Source organism: Patiria miniata, unplaced genomic scaffold (assembly GCF_015706575.1).
Source record: "Patiria miniata isolate m_02_andy unplaced genomic scaffold, ASM1570657v1 HiC_scaffold_8, whole genome shotgun sequence".
NCBI lineage: Eukaryota > Metazoa > Echinodermata > Asteroidea > Valvatida > Asterinidae > Patiria > Patiria miniata.
The window spans coordinates 6,285,203-6,304,305 of NW_024037075.1; the positions used below are offsets into that span (position 1 = coordinate 6,285,203).

The window sequence follows — 19,103 nt, forward strand, 5'->3', positions numbered from 1 at the left end:
CAATGTACTGACCAGGGCATTTTTCTCCCATCTTTTCCAGTTGATAACTGTCCGTCTGGAAGGAGACCAACCCGAAATCAAGTACTTGCCGATAGATGAAGACACACTGGATGGCATCACTGAACTGCGCGTACAATTCCAGTCTGTCAGTGACGATGACGCAACAACATTTGAGTTACATGTTCTGGGTTGCATCAAAGGTAGACCTTTAGAAATGTTCTTTTATTGTCTAAAACTCGAAAGATATCTTCAGAACACTTTGTCCTGTTATTCGGCACCAACATCCGAATGTCACCGTTCAGGCGATCTAAATAAACCACCAAAAGATGTAATTTTGTTTCCTCGCAGACTATTCTGTCAAAGACTTTATGCTTTAAATACACATTTCTCAACATTATTACCATTTTGCATAGAATACACCACTCAGCCGACGACAAGAACCACCAGTGTCACCACCACTCTGATAACCACGACTCCTCCCTCATCAACAACCCAAGGTAAAGCAGGCCCAGTCATTGAAGATTAAATTGCCAACTCTTTTGCATCGACATCTCCATAGGTTTTGCTTGTGTTGGAAATGGGTTCTGTCTGGTGCCTGGAAACGTTTGCAGTTTATATCCCACTTGACCCAAATCGTTGGCTGTGTCTTGACGGAAGCCCTGTTTTCTCCCTGCAGGGTACTGTCTGGAATCCATGGATAGCGAGTCTGGACTTTTGTCGGATGTCAGAGGTAGAGGTTCAGTGTTGCCGGACAAAACCAAAGGTGACATCCAACTGACAGACCTTCCCATCACTCCGGAAGCAGAAGAGCCTTCCAGTCTAGACAGTGATTTCAATGGACGTGTCATTGCCAGAGCCATCAGGTTCAGGCTGCAATCCACAATATCCTCCACCACTCCGACAGGTGCTGGAGAAGAAATTACGCCTCTTGAAATCACTCTGACTTTGCTTGTTAAGAAGCCAGGAGATAGCGACTTCACGCCCGTTTTGGAAGGGGACACTACTCAAAAGAAGGTAAGAAAGCCCCCAAATCAACAGAATCGGGTTACACTCACTTTGCCCACTTTGCTTTCCCAGTTGTCCAGTATCTCATTTCTAAATGACTAAATTCTAAGCATGTTTGGTCCTCTTCATTGCACAGATTTTCAGAGTCACCCTTGACAGCGACTTGCCTGAGAGACTGCTGCTCCCGAGCGATGACACAGCTCTGAAGGGCATTGAGCAGTTGCGTATTGAGTTCCAAACTGTGACCGGTGGTGAATCAGCAAGACTGCAAGTGGAGGTTCTGGGATGTGCAGAAGGTAGGCTGCCCTAAAGGTTATTTTCATGTGTTTGTTTTGCTTGTTGGCTTTTTTATATGTTATTTACGGTTTCATCAAGTACATTTTGTCTGAAGTTGAACCTTGCAAGTTGCACGGAAAAAAACAGTTTGATGATATGACCTCGGGCCAAAGGTCTCACTACTTGCAAAATGCAAGGTATCTTTTTCATCGGCTCATCCAAGTACATATTTGTGTTTGCATTCTTTAGAATACACAACAACTGAAATGACCACTAAAGTCACCACTGTCACAACACCGACAACAACTGTCAGCGAAGAAACAACAAGCTCCCGAACCACGACGTCACAAATGTCAACTACTCCAGGTGAATAGTGTGGACGTGAACTTTTTACTAAAATTATCACCCTCGGACATTTCCATACCACCTCTCATCAAGCTTTTTCCACCCGAAATTACGCATGTCAGTGCTTTCTTTTCTGCATTTACCAACCGTTTCTGGATATTCTCAATGCAGGTTACTGTCTAGAGCCCATGGATGGGGAAAAGGGACTTGAACCTGAAGTTAAGGCGGCTGGAGATCTCACAATTGATAGTCAGACCTCCTACTTGACAATCACCCAGTTGCCAATTGACCCAAGCTCAAGTGATATCCCCAGCGTAGAGCTCCTCTTCCGTCAACCCATCAAGGTCACAGCAGTAGTCTTAGCCTCGCGTTCTCCTCAAGCAACAAGTGCACCCACGGGTCAGCCAGCAGCAAGCACAACCACATCCAGGACTGCTGCAGGGGAGAGGCTGACTGAGGTCACCCTCACTCTGTCCACCAAGAAGCCCGACGATGATGAATTCACTACACTGGTTGATGATAACACCAACCAGCCCAAGGTATTAATACAGCCGTGTTAAACACTTGGCATTGCTTCTTTCTACGACCAGCTTGTGTCCTTGATTTTGTTTCGCTCAGTTGTTTACATCCAGGCTCCTGTTTTTCTTCTCAAGCCCAACACTGACCAATGTACTGACCAGGGCATTTTTCTCCCATCTTTTCCAGTTGATAACTGTCCGTCTGGAAGGAGACCAACCCGAAATCAAGTACTTGCCGATAGATGAAGACACACTGGATGGCATCACTGAACTGCGCGTACAATTCCAGTCTGTCAGTGACGATGACGCAACAACATTTGAGTTACATGTTCTGGGTTGCATCAAAGGTAGACCTTTAGAAATGTTCTTTTATTGTCTAAAACTCGAAAGATATATTCAGAACACTTTGTCCTGTTATTCGGCACCAACATCCGAATGTCACCGTTCAGGCGATCTAAATAAACCACCAAAAGATGTAATTTTGTTTCCTCGCAGACTATTCTGTCAAAGACTTTATGCTTTAAATACACATTTCTCAACATTATTACCATTTTGCATAGAATACACCACTCAGCCGACGACAAGAACCACCAGTGTCACCACCACTCTGATAACCACGACTCCTCCCTCATCAACAACCCAAGGTAAAGCAGGCCCAGTCATTGAAGATTAAATTGCCAACTCTTTTGCATCGACATCTCCATAGGTTTTGCTTGTGTTGGAAATGGGTTCTGTCTGGTGCCTGGAAACGTTTGCAGTTTATATCCCACTTGACCCAAATCGTTGGCTGTGTCTTGACGGAAGCCCTGTTTTCTCCCTGCAGGGTACTGTCTGGAATCCATGGATAGCGAGTCTGGACTTTTGTCGGATGTCAGAGGTAGAGGTTCAGTGTTGCCGGACAAAACCAAAGGTGACATCCAACTGACAGACCTTCCCATCACTCCGGAAGCAGAAGAGCCTTCCAGTCTAGACAGTGATTTCAATGGACGTGTCATTGCCAGAGCCATCAGGTTCAGGCTGCAATCCACAATATCCTCCACCACTCCGACAGGTGCTGGAGAAGAAATTACGCCTCTTGAAATCACTCTGACTTTGCTTGTTAAGAAGCCAGGAGATAGCGACTTCACGCCCGTTTTGGAAGGGGACACTACTCAAAAGAAGGTAAGAAAGCCCCCAAATCAACAGAATCGGGTTACACTCACTTTGCCCACTTTGCTTTCCCAGTTGTCCAGTATCTCATTTCTAAATGACTAAATTCTAAGCATGTTTGGTCCTCTTCATTGCACAGATTTTCAGAGTCACCCTTGACAGCGACTTGCCTGAGAGACTGCTGCTCCCGAGCGATGACACAGCTCTGAAGGGCATTGAGCAGTTGCGTATTGAGTTCCAAACTGTGACCGGTGGTGAATCAGCAAGACTGCAAGTGGAGGTTCTGGGATGTGCAGAAGGTAGGCTGCCCTAAAGGTTATTTTCATGTGTTTGTTTTGCTTGTTGGCTTTTTTATATGTTATTTACGGTTTCATCAAGTACATTTTGTCTGAAGTTGAACCTTGCAAGTTGCACGGAAAAAAACAGTTTGATGATATGACCTCGGGCCAAAGGTCTCACTACTTGCAAAATGCAAGGTATCTTTTTCATCGGCTCATCCAAGTACATATTTGTGTTTGCATTCTTTAGAATACACAACAACTGAAATGACCACTAAAGTCACCACTGTCACAACACCGACAACAACTGTCAGCGAAGAAACAACAAGCTCCCGAACCACGACGTCACAAATGTCAACTACTCCAGGTGAATAGTGTGGACGTGAACTTTTTACTAAAATTATCACCCTCGGACATTTCCATACCACCTCTCATCAAGCTTTTTCCACCCGAAATTACGCATGTCAGTGCTTTCTTTTCTGCATTTACCAACCGTTTCTGGATATTCTCAATGCAGGTTACTGTCTAGAGCCCATGGATGGGGAAAAGGGACTTGAACCTGAAGTTAAGGCGGCTGGAGATCTCACAATTGATAGTCAGACCTCCTACTTGACAATCACCCAGTTGCCAATTGACCCAAGCTCAAGTGATATCCCCAGCGTAGAGCTCCTCTTCCGTCAACCCATCAAGGTCACAGCAGTAGTCTTAGCCTCGCGTTCTCCTCAAGCAACAAGTGCACCCACGGGTCAGCCAGCAGCAAGCACAACCACATCCAGGACTGCTGCAGGGGAGAGGCTGACTGAGGTCACCCTCACTCTGTCCACCAAGAAGCCCGACGATGATGAATTCACTACACTGGTTGATGATAACACCAACCAGCCCAAGGTATTAATACAGCCGTGTTAAACACTTGGCATTGCTTCTTTCTACGACCAGCTTGTGTCCTTGATTTTGTTTCGCTCAGTTGTTTACATCCAGGCTCCTGTTTTTCTTCTCAAGCCCAACACTGACCAATGTACTGACCAGGGCATTTTTCTCCCATCTTTTCCAGTTGATAACTGTCCGTCTGGAAGGAGACCAACCCGAAATCAAGTACTTGCCGATAGATGAAGACACACTGGATGGCATCACTGAACTGCGCGTACAATTCCAGTCTGTCAGTGACGATGACGCAACAACATTTGAGTTACATGTTCTGGGTTGCATCAAAGGTAGACCTTTAGAAATGTTCTTTTATTGTCTAAAACTCGAAAGATATCTTCAGAACACTTTGTCCTGTTATTCGGCACCAACATCCGAATGTCACCGTTCAGGCGATCTAAATAAACCACCAAAAGATGTAATTTTGTTTCCTCGCAGACTATTCTGTCAAAGACTTTATGCTTTAAATACACATTTCTCAACATTATTACCATTTTGCATAGAATACACCACTCAGCCGACGACAAGAACCACCAGTGTCACCACCACTCTGATAACCACGACTCCTCCCTCATCAACAACCCAAGGTAAAGCAGGCCCAGTCATTGAAGATTAAATTGCCAACTCTTTTGCATCGACATCTCCATAGGTTTTGCTTGTGTTGGAAATGGGTTCTGTCTGGTGCCTGGAAACGTTTGCAGTTTATATCCCACTTGACCCAAATCGTTGGCTGTGTCTTGACGGAAGCCCTGTTTTCTCCCTGCAGGGTACTGTCTGGAATCCATGGATAGCGAGTCTGGACTTTTGTCGGATGTCAGAGGTAGAGGTTCAGTGTTGCCGGACAAAACCAAAGGTGACATCCAACTGACAGACCTTCCCATCACTCCGGAAGCAGAAGAGCCTTCCAGTCTAGACAGTGATTTCAATGGACGTGTCATTGCCAGAGCCATCAGGTTCAGGCTGCAATCCACAATATCCTCCACCACTCCGACAGGTGCTGGAGAAGAAATTACGCCTCTTGAAATCACTCTGACTTTGCTTGTAAGAAGCCAGGAGATAGCGACTTCACGCCCGTTTTGGAAGGGGACACTACTCAAAAGAAGGTAAGAAAGCCCCCAAATCAACAGAATCGGGTTACACTCACTTTGCCCACTTTGCTTTCCCAGTTGTCCAGTATCTCATTTCTAAATGACTAAATTCTAAGCATGTTTGGTCCTCTTCATTGCACAGATTTTCAGAGTCACCCTTGACAGCGACTTGCCTGAGAGACTGCTGCTCCCGAGCGATGACACAGCTCTGAAGGGCATTGAGCAGTTGCGTATTGAGTTCCAAACTGTGACCGGTGGTGAATCAGCAAGACTGCAAGTGGAGGTTCTGGGATGTGCAGAAGGTAGGCTGCCCTAAAGGTTATTTTCATGTGTTTGTTTTGCTTGTTGGCTTTTTTATATGTTATTTACGGTTTCATCAAGTACATTTTGTCTGAAGTTGAACCTTGCAAGTTGCACGGAAAAAAACAGTTTGATGATATGACCTCGGGCCAAAGGTCTCACTACTTGTAAAATGCAAGGTATCTTTTTCATCGGCTCATCCAAGTACATATTTGTGTTTGCATTCTTTAGAATACACAACAACTGAAATGACCACTAAAGTCACCACTGTCACAACACCGACAACAACTGTCAGCGAAGAAACAACAAGCTCCCGAACCACGACGTCACTAATGTCAACTACAAAAGGTTGGTAGAACAATGTTCACATTTTGTGGTCCTTTTGAAACACAATTGTTTTTCCATTTAGTTTGAAAGTTTTCTGTTGCCCTATATCAAATTCAAGCTTTTCTATTTAATTACATACATTGAATGTTGATGATGTTTTGATGAATGTTCGAAAATGTGAAGTAAATCAGTCGCAGTCAAGTACATTTTTTCCATACAAAAGGGAGAAATATTGAGAGTTATCTTTGTGAAACTGTTGAATCATGGCATATTGAAGACGCGTATCCAAGGATAATGATAAATCTGAATTATCCTTTTATCCGAAAATCAATTTTTGTTGCGCTTGTACAGCTTGTACAATACACATAATAATAGAAGGAAACCCAGATTCTGCCAATGCATGAAATGAAAGACGAAGCTTAGGAATGGAAGATTTATATACTGATTTATTGAGTTACAATCCTCGAGTTTTTGCTATGTGCTATTTATGTTGTGACAAAATAAAACCTTAATGTAATAAATCATGTGGATTTGAATCAATATGGCAAATTTGAGCTATGTTGTAGCTTTAATATTGATCATGTTACTTTTATCAAAATAGGTGCTCCAGGAGGTTCTGACATTGAAACGACAACACGACCAACACGTTCTCGTATGTACAAATCTTTAATAGTTCAATGAAAGTGACGATTTTATGAATCATTTTTTAAGACTTACCTTCTATGTATTTTTTTACTTTAACTCCAGGAAACATTTTTTTTAAGCGATATTTTTCTACCAACTTATTCAATTCCTATTGAGACATTGAAGCAAAAGCAATCGGTCCACATTTAGTTTTTGGAATAAATATGCAAATTTGAATTGTTTTTGGCCCAAACAACAATTCACAAAGGGTATACTGCTTCCAACACCATACAGCAATAAAACATGTAGTGCAGACGTATGCAAATGCATGTTCATGTTCATTACAAACGTTCACAGCTCCTCATTATACAAGGTGTCTCCAAAAAAAATAATGTATACCCATTATTAAATGCAAATTATAAATATCCTGGATATTTCAGAAGTAGGCAACTACCCCGGTACACAGCATGTATGTAGCTTTAATATTGATCTTGTTACTTTTATCAAAATAGGTGCTCCAGGAGGTTCTGATATTGAAACGACAACACGACCAACACGTTCTCGTATGTACAAATCTTTAATAGTTCAATGAAAGTGACGATTTTACGAATCATTTTTAAAGACTTACCTTCTATTTTTTTTTTTACTTTAAATTCAGGAAACATTTGCTTAAGCGATATTTTTCTACCAACTTATTCAATTCCGATTGAGACATTGAAGCAAAATCAAATGGTCCACATTTAGTTTATGGAATAAATATGCAAATTTGAATCGTTTTGGCCCAAACAACAATTCACAAAGGGTATACTGCTTCCAACCCCATACAGCAATAAAACATGTAGTGCAGACATATGCAGATGCATGTTCATGTTCATTATTAACGTTCACAGCTCCTCATTATTCAAGGTGTCTTCAAAAAAAAAAATAATTACCCATTATTAAATGCAAATTACAAATATCCTGGATATTTCAGAAGTAGGCAACTACCCCGGTACACAGCATGTATGTAGCTTTAATATTGATCGTGTTACTTTTATCAAAATAGGTGCTCCAGGAGGTTCTGATATTGAAACGACAACAAGACCAACACGTTCTCGTATGTACAAATCTTTAATAGTTCAATGAAAGTGACGATTTTACGAATCATTTTTAAAGACTTACCTTCTATGTATTTTTTTACTTTAAATTCAGGAAACATTTGCTTAAGCGATATTTTTCTACCAACTTATTCAATTCCGATTGAGACATTGAAGCAAAATCAAATGGTCCACATTTAGTTTATGGAATAAATATGCAAATTTGAATCGTTTTGGCCCAAACAACAATTCACAAAGGGTATACTGCTTCCAACCCCATACAGCAATAAAACATGTAGTGCAGACGTATGCAGATGCATGTTCATGTTCATTATTAACGTTCACAGCTCCTCATTATACAAGGTGTCTCAAAAAAAAAAATAATTTCCCATTATTAAATGCAAATTACAAATATCCTGGATATTTCAGAAGTAGGCAACTACCCCGGTACACAGCATGTATGTAGCTTTAATATTGATCGTGTTACTTTTATCAAAATAGGTGCTCCAGGAGGTTCTGACATTGAAACGACAACACGACCAACACGTTCTCGTATGTACAAATCTTTAATAGTTCAATGAAAGTGACGATTTTACGAATCATTTTTAAGACTTACCTTCTATTTTTTTTTTTACTTTAAGTCCAGGAAACATTTTTTTTTAAGCGATATTTTTCTACCAACTTATTCAATTCCGAGTGGGACACTGAAGCAAAAGCAATCGGTCCACATTTAGTTTTTGGAATAAATATGCAAATTTGAATTGTTTTGGCCCAAACAACAATTCACAAAGGGTATACTGCTTCCAACACCATACAGCAATAAAACATGTAGTGCAGACGTGTGCAAATGCATGTTCATGTTCATTACAAACGTTCACAGCTCCTCATTATACAAGGTGTCTCCAAAAAAAAATAATGTATACCCATTATTAAATGCAAATTATAAATATCCTGGATATTTCAGAAGTAGGCAACTACCCCGGTACACAGCATGTATGTAGCTTTAATATTGATCTTGTTACTTTTATCAAAATAGGTGCTCCAGGAGGTTCTGATATTGAAACGACAACAAGACCAACACGTTCTCGTATGTACAAATCTTTAATAGTTCAATGAAAGTGACAATTTTACGAATCATTTTTAAGACTTACCTTCTATGTATTTTTTTACTTTAACTCCAGGAAACATTTTTAAGCGATATTTTTCTACCAACTTATTTAATTCCTATTGAGACATTGAAGCAAAAGCAATCGGTCCACATTTAGTTTTTGGAGTAAATATGCAAATTTGAATTGTTTTGGCCCAAACAACAATTCACAAAGGGTATACTGCTTCCAACACCGTACAGCAATAAAACATGTAGTGCAGACGTATGCAGATGCATGTTCATGTTCATTACAAACGTTCACAGCTCCTCATTATACAAGGTGTCTCCAAAAAAAATAATGTATACCCATTATTAAATGCAAATTATAAATATCCTGGATATTTCAGAAGTAGGCAACTACCCCGGTACACAGCATGTATGTAGCTTTAATATTGATCGTGTTACTTTTATCAAAATAGGTGCTCCAGGAGGTTCTGATATTGAAACGACAACAAGACCAACACGTTCTCGTATGTACAAATCTTTAATAGTTCAATGAAAGTGACAATTTTACGAATCATTTTTAAGACTTACCTTCTATGTTTTTTTTTACTTTAAGTCCAGGAAACATTTTTTTTAAGCGACATTTTTCTACCAACTTATTCAATTCCGAATGAGACACTGAAGCAAAAGCAATCGGTCCACATTTAGTTTTTGGAATAAATATGCAAATTTGAATTGTTTTGGCCCAAACAACAATTCACAAAGGGTATACTGCTTCCAACACCATACAGCAATAAAAGATGTAGTGCAGACGTATGCAAATGCATGTTCATGTTCATTACAAACGTTCACAGCTCCTCATTATACAAGGTGTCTCCAAAAAAAAAAAATAATTACCCATTATTAAATGCAAATTACAAATATCCTGGATATTTCAGAAGTAGGCAACTACCCCGGTACACAGCATGTATGTAGCTTTAATATTGATCGTGTTACTTTTATCAAAATAGGTGCTCCAGGAGGTTCTGATATTACCTTCTATGAATTTTTTACTTTAACTCCAGGAAACATTTTCTTAAGCGATATTTTTCTACCAACTTATTCAATTCCAAATTTGAATTGTTTTGGCCCAATGAACAATTCACAAAGGGTATACTGCTTCCAACCCCAAATAGCCATAAAACATGTAGTGCAGACGTTTGCAAATGCATACAATAGAAAAGTTTTTAAATAAAATACAGCATAGCAATTGAAAATTCATTTGGATCAAAATCTCAATGTGTTAATGAGCATGGGATGAAAGTTTGTATAGGTATGTATATTAATCTTATTGAACTTTTGTGAAAAGAAACTTGTATAAGCTGTTTCTCAATTAACAGCTGAAATTATCACTGCAAAAAACAAACAGCAAAAAAAAATTCTTTTAGCACTTAATTTGGTTCGAAACCTTTCATCAAAAATCTGTGTTTTTTCCCCTCATCATCACTATTTTTTTGCTGAGAGTTAGAAAGCACCTTTGCTTTTTTGTTCCCAGTCAGCATAGTACACCTTTTCCGTACTGTGTCCTTCACAAGGCAAATGTCAAACTGAAAAGTACATTTTCAATCTAATTATCTTATCCCCAGGAACAGAAAGTACCACGGTTACCACTTCAACTGCAATGACTGCACAATCATCACCAACAACAGGTAAAAAGCCTCATAAAAGAAAAAAAACAGGAATCAACAAGAAATGTGTCATTTCCAAATAATCTTACTTTGATATTGGTAAAAGATGGGAGTTTTATATATTATACAAAATTATGTGCTATGTTGTCATTTCTTTCTAACCTAGTCAAGCCTCCTTCTCATATGAAAACCTGTTTTCTTTCTGGCCAGGGTACTGTTTGGAATCAGTAGACAGCCAATCTGTACTAACATATAGGTTATCATGCAGATAATGTCCCTCAACTTCACCCAGCAGCAAAGGCCCTCAGTACATTTGCCTTCCTACACTTGATGCTTCTCCTACTTAAGATTTTGAACTCAAACACCCCCCCTGTTACTTTTTTTTTCATTTCAGGCTACTGTTTGGAACCAATAGACAGTGAATCTGGACTTCTGCTGAATGCAGAGGGTCAGGGCTTGTCCTTGGTGGGTGAAAGCAAGGGATTGCTCCAATTGACAAATCTTCCCATCACCGAGGGGGCACAAGATAGCCCTAGCCTAGACACTACATTCAGCAGACGCATGATTGTCAGAGCTATCCGCTTCAAGTTGTTGCCAACTTCTTCCACAACTCCGGCGGGTACTGGTGAAGAGCCAACAGCACTTGCAGCCACTTTTGCCGTACAGGTCAAGAAACCAGCTGCTGAACAATTCTCGCCTTTGCAGGAAGAATCCTCCAATCAACAAAAGGTCAGTATTCCCAAAAATTGGAACAGCACAATACTTTTGCTCGTCCCACTTTACTGTCCCAAGTGTGTTAATTTTGATATTTGCAATCACATCCATCTCAACCATGTTTGCTCTACTTTACTCCTCAGACCTTCCAAGTCAACCTTAGGGAAGACCTGCCTAAGACAGTGCTACTTCCAGATGATGCAACTCTGCAAGGTGTTGTGCAATTCCGTATTCAGTTCCGAACTGTGACGGGTGCAGGATCGGCGAGACTGGAAGTGCAAATCCTTGGATGTGCAGAAGGTGGGTTGTCTTAAAACCTTTTTTCAAGGCACATGAAATACGGAAGGATTCTGTTGGTGTTTTCCTTGTTGCTTGAAGGTCCGGAGCCCACCCCCCCCCCCCAAACAAAGGCCTGTCATCCAGCTGTCACCCATTTTGGCAGCAATGTAAACATTTTCTCAATGATCAGTTCATCGCATCATTTTTATCTTAGAATATACCACAACCGAGATACGACGACAATCACAACTGTCACAACGCCTACCACAACTGTTACTGAAGAAACAACAACATCTCAGTCTACAACATCTGAGATTTCAACCACTCCAGGTAAATGCCAGAAAACACACATTTTTCTGTGCAGTCCAACATTTTTACTGCCTTTCCTTTTCAACACTTTTTAAATACCCCACGTTTTCACAAAGCCATTCTTTCTTGCATAAACCAACCTTTTACTGGATGATGTCAATGCAGGGTACTGTCAAGAGCCAATGGATGGCGAAAAAGACCTTGAATCTCAAGTGACGGCAGATGGAGCACTCACCATTGATGACGAGACTTCCTACGTGACCATAACGGAATTGCCAATCAGCCAGAGCTCAGGCGGTTTCCCCAGAGTGGATCGCAAATTCCGCAGACCTGTCAGGGTCACAGCACTGCGCACCACCATGCGTTCGCCAAGTCAGCCAGGAGCAGGTGCAACAACAACACCTGCTGCAGGGCAGCAGCCGAAAGAACTCATTGTCACGTTGCAGACCAAAAAACCGGGAGACTCCAGCTTCACTCCAGTGACTGATGATGTCACCAACCAGCCCAAGGTAGAGTGTGCAAAAAGGACCCTTCTCATTCGTTTAACTCATCCAAACATTTTAGGTCTACAGGATTTTCTAGCCACGATCAATTGCTCTAAATTGTGCATTTGTCATTCACCTTTTTAACGACAGTTTTTTTCACATATTCTTTTGCAGTTGATCACCATTACTCTTGATGCAAATCAACCTGCACTGACTCTCTTGCCGGAAGATGAAGATGATTTGGACGGCATAACCGAATTGCGCATTCAGTTCCGCAGTGTCAGTGATGTTGATGCAATTACATTTGAGCAACATGTATTGGGTTGCATCAAAGGTAGGTTTCAACAAATATGACATTATTTCACTTCAGCCTACAAGAACTTTCTTCATCAACTTCACCCCTTCATCCACCAGCGTTTTGTTCCCTCCTATTGAGTGGACTGAACCAAAGTCAGGCAACCAAGTACACTGTTTTTTTTTTTTCAATCTGAAAAATTCACAGGTATTTGGATGACCTCAAAATCAATCTTTTCATTTCCAGAATACACTACAACTGAGCCAACGACAAGAAGCACCACTGTCACGACAACTCGCATCACCACAACTCCTTCGTCATCAACAACTCAAGGTACAGCAACTACATCATATAGGTTATCATGCAGATAATGTCCCTCAACTTCACCCAGCAGTAAAGCCCTTCTGTACATTTGCCTTCCTACACTTGATGCTTCTCCTTCTTAAGATTTTGAACTCAAACACCCCCCTGTTACTTTTTTTTTCATTTCAGGCTACTGTTTGGAACCAATAGACAGTGAATCTGGACTTCTGCTGAATGCAGAGGGTCAGGGCTTGTCCTTGGTGGGTGAAAGCAAGGGATTGCTCCAATTGACAAATCTTCCCATCACCGAGGGGGCACAAGATAGCCCTAGCCTAGACACTACATTCAGCCGACGCATGATTGTCAGAGCTATCCGCTTCAAGTTGTTGCCAACTTCTTCCACAACTCCGGCGGGTACTGGTGAAGAGCCAAAAGCACTTGCAGCCACTTTTGCCGTACTTGTCAAGAAACCAGCTGCTGAACAATTCTCGCCTTTGCAGGAAGAATCCTCCAATCAAGAAAAGGTCAGTATTCCCAAAAATTGGAACAGCACAATACTTTTGCTCGTCCCACTTGACAGTCTCAAGTGTGTTAATTTTGATATTTGCAATCACATCCATCTAAACCATGTTTGCTCTACTTTACTCCTCAGACCTTCCAAGTCAACCTTAGGGAAGACCTGCCTAAGACAGTGCTGCTTCCAGATGATGCAACTCTGCAAGGTGTTGTGCAATTCCGTATTCAGTTCCGAACTGTGACGGGTGCAGGATCGGCGAGACTGGAAGTGCAAATCCTTGGATGTGCAGAAGGTGGGTTGTCTTAAAATCTATTTCCAAGGCACATGAAATACGGAAGGATTCTGTTAGTGTTTCCCTTGTTGCTTGAAGGTTCCAGACCCCCCCCCCCCCCCCCCCCCGAAAAAAGGCCTGTCATCCAGCTGTCACCCATTTTGGCAGCAATGTAAACATTTTCTCAATGATCAGTTCATCGCATCATTTTTATCTTAGAATATACCACAACCGAGATGACGACGACAATCACAACTGTCACAACGCCTACCACAACTGTTACTGAAGAAACAACAACATCTCAGTCTACAACATCTGAGATTTCAACCACTCCAGGTAAATGCCAGAAAACACACATTTTTCTGTGCAGTCCAACATTTTTACTGCCTTTCCTTTTCAACACTTTTTAAATACCCCACTTTTTCACAAAGCCATTCTTTCTTGCATAAACCAACCTTTTACTGGATGATGTCAATGCAGGGTACTGTCAAGAGCCAATGGATGGCGAAAAAGACCTTGAATCTCAAGTGACGGCAGATGGAGCACTCACCATTGATGACGAGACTTCCTACGTGACCATAACGGAATTGCCAATCAGCCAGAGCTCAGGCAGTTTCCCAAGAGTGGATCGCAAATTCCGCAGACCTGTCAGGGTCACAGCACTGCGCACCACCATGCGTTCGCCAAGTCAGCCAGGAGCAGGTGCAACAACAACACCTGCTGCAGGGCAGCAGCCGAAAGAACTCATTGTCACGTTGCAGACCAAAAAACCGGGAGACTCCAGCTTCACTCCAGTGACTGATGATGTCACCAACCAGCCCAAGGTAGAGTGTGCAAAAAGGACCCTTCTCATTCGTTTAACTCATCCAAACATTTTAGGTCTACAGGATTTTCTAGCCACGATCAATTGCTCTAAATTGTGCATTTGTCATTCACCTTTTTAACGACAGTTTTTTTCACATATTCTTTTGCAGTTGATCACCATTACTCTTGATGCAAATCAACCTGCACTGACTCTCTTGCCGGAAGATGAAGATGATTTGGACGGCATAACCGAATTGCGCATTCAGTTCCGCAGTGTCAGTGATGTTGATGCAATTACATTTGAGCAACATGTATTGGGTTGCATCAAAGGTAGGTTTCAACAAATATGACATTATTTCACTTCAGCCTACAAGAACTTTCTTCATCAACTTCACCCCTTCATCCACCAGCGTTTTGTTCCCTCCTATTGAGTGGACTGAACCAAAGTCAGGCAACCAAGTACACGGTTTTTTTTTTTTCAATCTGAAAAATTCACAGGTATTTGGATGACCTCAAAATCAATCTTTTCATTTCCAGAATACACTACAACTGAGCCAACGACAAGAAGCACCACTGTCACGACAACTCGCATCACCACAACTCCTTCGTCATCAACAACTCAAGGTACAGCAACTACATCATATAGGTTATCATGCAGATAATGTCCCTCAACTTCACCCAGCAGTAAAGCCCTTCTGTACATTTGCCTTCCTACACTTGATGCTTCTCCTTCTTAAGATTTTGAACTCAAACACCCCCCTGTTACTTTTTTTTTCATTTCAGGCTACTGTTTGGAACCAATAGACAGTGAATCTGGACTTCTGCTGAATGCAGAGGGTCAGGGCTTGTCCTTGGTGGGTGAAAGCAAGGGATTGCTCCAATTGACAAATCTTCCCATCACCGAGGGGGCACAAGATAGCCCTAGCCTAGACACTACATTCAGCCGACGCATGATTGTCAGAGCTATCCGCTTCAAGTTGTTGCCAACTTCTTCCACAACTCCGGCGGGTACTGGTGAAGAGCCAAAAGCACTTGCAGCCACTTTTGCCGTACTTGTCAAGAAACCAGCTGCTGAACAATTCTCGCCTTTGCAGGAAGAATCCTCCAATCAAGAAAAGGTCAGTATTCCCAAAAATTGGAACAGCACAATACTTTTGCTCGTCCCACTTGACAGTCTCAAGTGTGTTAATTTTGATATTTGCAATCACATCCATCTAAACCATGTTTGCTCTACTTTACTCCTCAGACCTTCCAAGTCAACCTTAGGGAAGACCTGCCTAAGACAGTGCTGCTTCCAGATGATGCAACTCTGCAAGGTGTTGTGCAATTCCGTATTCAGTTCCGAACTGTGACGGGTGCAGGATCGGCGAGACTGGAAGTGCAAATCCTTGGATGTGCAGAAGGTGGGTTGTCTTAAAATCTATTTCCAAGGCACATGAAATACGGAAGGATTCTGTTAGTGTTTCCCTTGTTGCTTGAAGGTTCCAGACCCCCCCCCCCCCCCCAAAAAGGCCTGTCATCCAGCTGTCACCCATTTTGGCAGCAATGTAAACATTTTCTCAATGATCAGTTCATCGCATCATTTTTATCTTAGAATATACCACAACCGAGATGACGACGACAATCACAACTGTCACAACGCCTACCACAACTGTTACTGAAGAAACAACAACATCTCAGTCTACAACATCTGAGATTTCAACCACTCCAGGTAAATGCCAGGAAACACACATTTTTCTGTGCAGTCCAACATTTTTACTGCCTTTCCTTTTCAACACTTTTTAAATACCCCACTTTTTCACAAAGCCATTCTTTCTTGCATAAACCAACCTTTTACTGGATGATGTCAATGCAGGGTACTGTCAAGAGCCAATGGATGGCGAAAAAGACCTTGAATCTCAAGTGACGGCAGATGGAGCACTCACCATTGATGACGAGACTTCCTACGTGACCATAACGGAATTGCCAATCAGCCAGAGCTCAGGCAGTTTCCCAAGAGTGGATCGCAAATTCCGCAGACCTGTCAGGGTCACAGCACTGCGCACCACCATGCGTTCGCCAAGTCAGCCAGGAGCAGGTGCAACAACAACACCTGCTGCAGGGCAGCAGCCGAAAGAACTCATTGTCACGTTGCAGACCAAAAAACCGGGAGACTCCAGCTTCACTCCAGTGACTGATGATGTCACCAACCAGCCCAAGGTAGAGTGTGCAAAAAGGACCCTTCTCATTCGTTTAACTCATCCAAACATTTTAGGTCTACAGGATTTTCTAGCCACGATCAATTGCTCTAAATTGTGCATTTGTCATTCACCTTTTTAACGACAGTTTTTTTCACATATTCTTTTGCAGTTGATCACCATTACTCTTGATGCAAATCAACCTGCACTGACTCTCTTGCCGGAAGATGAAGATGATTTGGACGGCATAACCGAATTGCGCATTCAGTTCCGCAGTGTCAGTGATGTTGATGCAATTACATTTGAGCAACATGTATTGGGTTGCATCAAAGGTAGGTTTCAACAAATATGACATTATTTCACTTCAGCCTACAAGAACTTTCTTCATCAACTTCACCCCTTCATCCACCAGCGTTTTGTTCCCTCCTATTGAGTGGACTGAACCAAAGTCAGGCAACCAAGTACACTGTTTTTTTTTTTTCAATCTGAAAAATTCACAGGTATTTGGATGACCTCAAAATCAATCTTTTCATTTCCAGAATACACTACAACTGAGCCAACGACAAGAAGCACCACTGTCACGACAACTCGCATCACCACAACTCCTTCGTCATCAACAACTCAAGGTACAGCAACTACATCATATAGGTTATCATGCAGATAATGTCCCTCAACTTCACCCAGCAGTAAAGCCCTTCTGTACATTTGCCTTCCTACACTTGATGCTTCTCCTTCTTAAGATTTTGAACTCAAACACCCCCCTGTTACTTTTTTTTTTCATTTCAGGCTACTGTTTGGAACCAATAGACAGTGAATCTGGACTTCTGCTGAATGCAGAGGGTCAGGGCTTGTCCTTGGTGGGTGAAAGCAAGGGATTGCTCCAATTGACAAATCTTCCCATCACCGAGGGGGCACAAGATAGCCCTAGCCTAGACACTACATTCAGCCGACGCATGATTGTCAGAGCTATCCGCTTCAAGTTGTTGCCAACTTCTTCCACAACTCCGGCGGGTACTGGTGAAGAGCCAAAAGCACTTGCAGCCACTTTTGCCGTACTTGTCAAGAAACCAGCTGCTGAACAATTCTCGCCTTTGCAGGAAGAATCCTCCAATCAAGAAAAGGTCAGTATTCCCAAAAATTGGAACAGCACAATACTTTTGCTCGTCCCACTTGACAGTCTCAAGTGTGTTAATTTTGATATTTGCAATCACATCCATCTAAACCATGTTTGCTCTACTTTACTCCTCAGACCTTCCAAGTCAACCTTAGGGAAGACCTGCCTAAGACAGTGCTGCTTCCAGATGATGCAACTCTGCAAGGTGTTGTGCAATTCCGTATTCAGTTCCGAACTGTGACGGGTGCAGGATCGGCGAGACTGGAAGTGCAAATCCTTGGATGTGCAGAAGGTGGGTTGTCTTAAAATCTATTTCCAAGGCACATGAAATACGGAAGGATTCTGTTAGTGTTTCCCTTGTTGCTTGAAGGTTCCAGAACCCCCCCCCCCCCAAAAAAAGGCCTGTCATCCAGCTGTCACCCATTTTGGCAGCAATGTAAACATTTTCTCAATGATCAGTTCATCGCATCATTTTTATCTTAGAATATACCACAACCGAGATGACGACGACAATCACAACTGTCACAACGCCTACCACAACTGTTACTGAAGAAACAACAACATCTCAGTCTACAACATCTGAGATTTCAACCACTCCAGGTAAATGCCAGAAAACACACATTTTTCTGTGCAGTCCAACATTTTTACTGCCTTTCCTTTTCAACACTTTTTAAATACCCCACTTTTTCACAAAGCCATTCTTTCTTGCATAAACCAACCTTTTACTGGATGATGTCAATGCAGGGTACTGTCAAGAGCCAATGGATGGCGAAAAAGACCTTGAATCTCAAGTGACGGCAGATGGAGCACTCACCATTGATGACGAGACTTCCTACGTGACCATAACGGAATTGCCAATCAGCCAGAGCTCAGGCAGTTTCCCAAGTGTGGATCGCAAATTCCGCAGACCTGTCAGGGTCACAGCACTGCGCACCACCATGCGTTCGCCAAGTCAGCCAGGAGCAGGTGCAACAACAACACCTGCTGCAGGGCAGCAGCCGAAAGAACTCATTGTCACGTTGCAGACCAAAAAACCGGGAGACTCCAGCTTCACTCCAGTGACTGATGATGTCACCAACCAGCCCAAGGTAGAGTGTGCAAAAAGGACCCTTCTCATTCGTTTAACTCATCCAAACATTTTAGGTCTACAGGATTTTCTAGCCACGATCAA

At 42.1% G+C, this 19,103-nt stretch overlaps 2 protein-coding genes across 2 annotated transcripts in view; both read left to right on the plus strand.

Moving 5' to 3' along the window:
• LOC119719691 overlaps positions 1-11,541 on the plus strand; it is a 36,111-nt gene extending 24,570 nt beyond the window's left edge. The window contains exons 65-84 of the mRNA XM_038189187.1: positions 41-200; positions 414-497; positions 677-1,014; positions 1,142-1,301; positions 1,531-1,647; positions 1,798-2,165; positions 2,332-2,491; positions 2,705-2,788; positions 2,968-3,305; positions 3,433-3,592; positions 3,822-3,938; positions 4,089-4,456; positions 4,623-4,782; positions 4,996-5,079; positions 5,259-5,533; positions 5,723-5,882; positions 6,112-6,228; positions 10,623-10,685; positions 11,059-11,397; positions 11,522-11,541. Coding sequence (XP_038045115.1) covers positions 41-200; positions 414-497; positions 677-1,014; positions 1,142-1,301; positions 1,531-1,647; positions 1,798-2,165; positions 2,332-2,491; positions 2,705-2,788; positions 2,968-3,305; positions 3,433-3,592; positions 3,822-3,938; positions 4,089-4,456; positions 4,623-4,782; positions 4,996-5,079; positions 5,259-5,533; positions 5,723-5,882; positions 6,112-6,228; positions 10,623-10,685; positions 11,059-11,397; positions 11,522-11,541 — 3,672 coding nt within the window. The remainder of the gene's footprint in view (positions 1-40; positions 201-413; positions 498-676; positions 1,015-1,141; positions 1,302-1,530; positions 1,648-1,797; positions 2,166-2,331; positions 2,492-2,704; positions 2,789-2,967; positions 3,306-3,432; positions 3,593-3,821; positions 3,939-4,088; positions 4,457-4,622; positions 4,783-4,995; positions 5,080-5,258; positions 5,534-5,722; positions 5,883-6,111; positions 6,229-10,622; positions 10,686-11,058; positions 11,398-11,521) is intronic.
• Positions 11,542-11,897: 356 nt separating this feature from the next.
• The window catches only part of LOC119719289, a 44,814-nt gene continuing 37,608 nt past the window's right edge, over positions 11,898-19,103 (plus strand). Inside the window, exons 1-20 of the mRNA XM_038188688.1 lie at positions 11,898-11,987; positions 12,132-12,475; positions 12,626-12,785; positions 12,993-13,079; positions 13,239-13,573; positions 13,702-13,858; positions 14,057-14,173; positions 14,318-14,661; positions 14,812-14,971; positions 15,179-15,265; positions 15,425-15,759; positions 15,888-16,044; positions 16,236-16,352; positions 16,497-16,840; positions 16,991-17,150; positions 17,358-17,444; positions 17,605-17,939; positions 18,068-18,224; positions 18,416-18,532; positions 18,677-19,020. Of these exons, the coding sequence (XP_038044616.1) occupies positions 12,149-12,475; positions 12,626-12,785; positions 12,993-13,079; positions 13,239-13,573; positions 13,702-13,858; positions 14,057-14,173; positions 14,318-14,661; positions 14,812-14,971; positions 15,179-15,265; positions 15,425-15,759; positions 15,888-16,044; positions 16,236-16,352; positions 16,497-16,840; positions 16,991-17,150; positions 17,358-17,444; positions 17,605-17,939; positions 18,068-18,224; positions 18,416-18,532; positions 18,677-19,020 (3,927 nt within the window). The 5' untranslated portion in view covers positions 11,898-11,987; positions 12,132-12,148. The remainder of the gene's footprint in view (positions 11,988-12,131; positions 12,476-12,625; positions 12,786-12,992; positions 13,080-13,238; positions 13,574-13,701; positions 13,859-14,056; positions 14,174-14,317; positions 14,662-14,811; positions 14,972-15,178; positions 15,266-15,424; positions 15,760-15,887; positions 16,045-16,235; positions 16,353-16,496; positions 16,841-16,990; positions 17,151-17,357; positions 17,445-17,604; positions 17,940-18,067; positions 18,225-18,415; positions 18,533-18,676; positions 19,021-19,103) is intronic.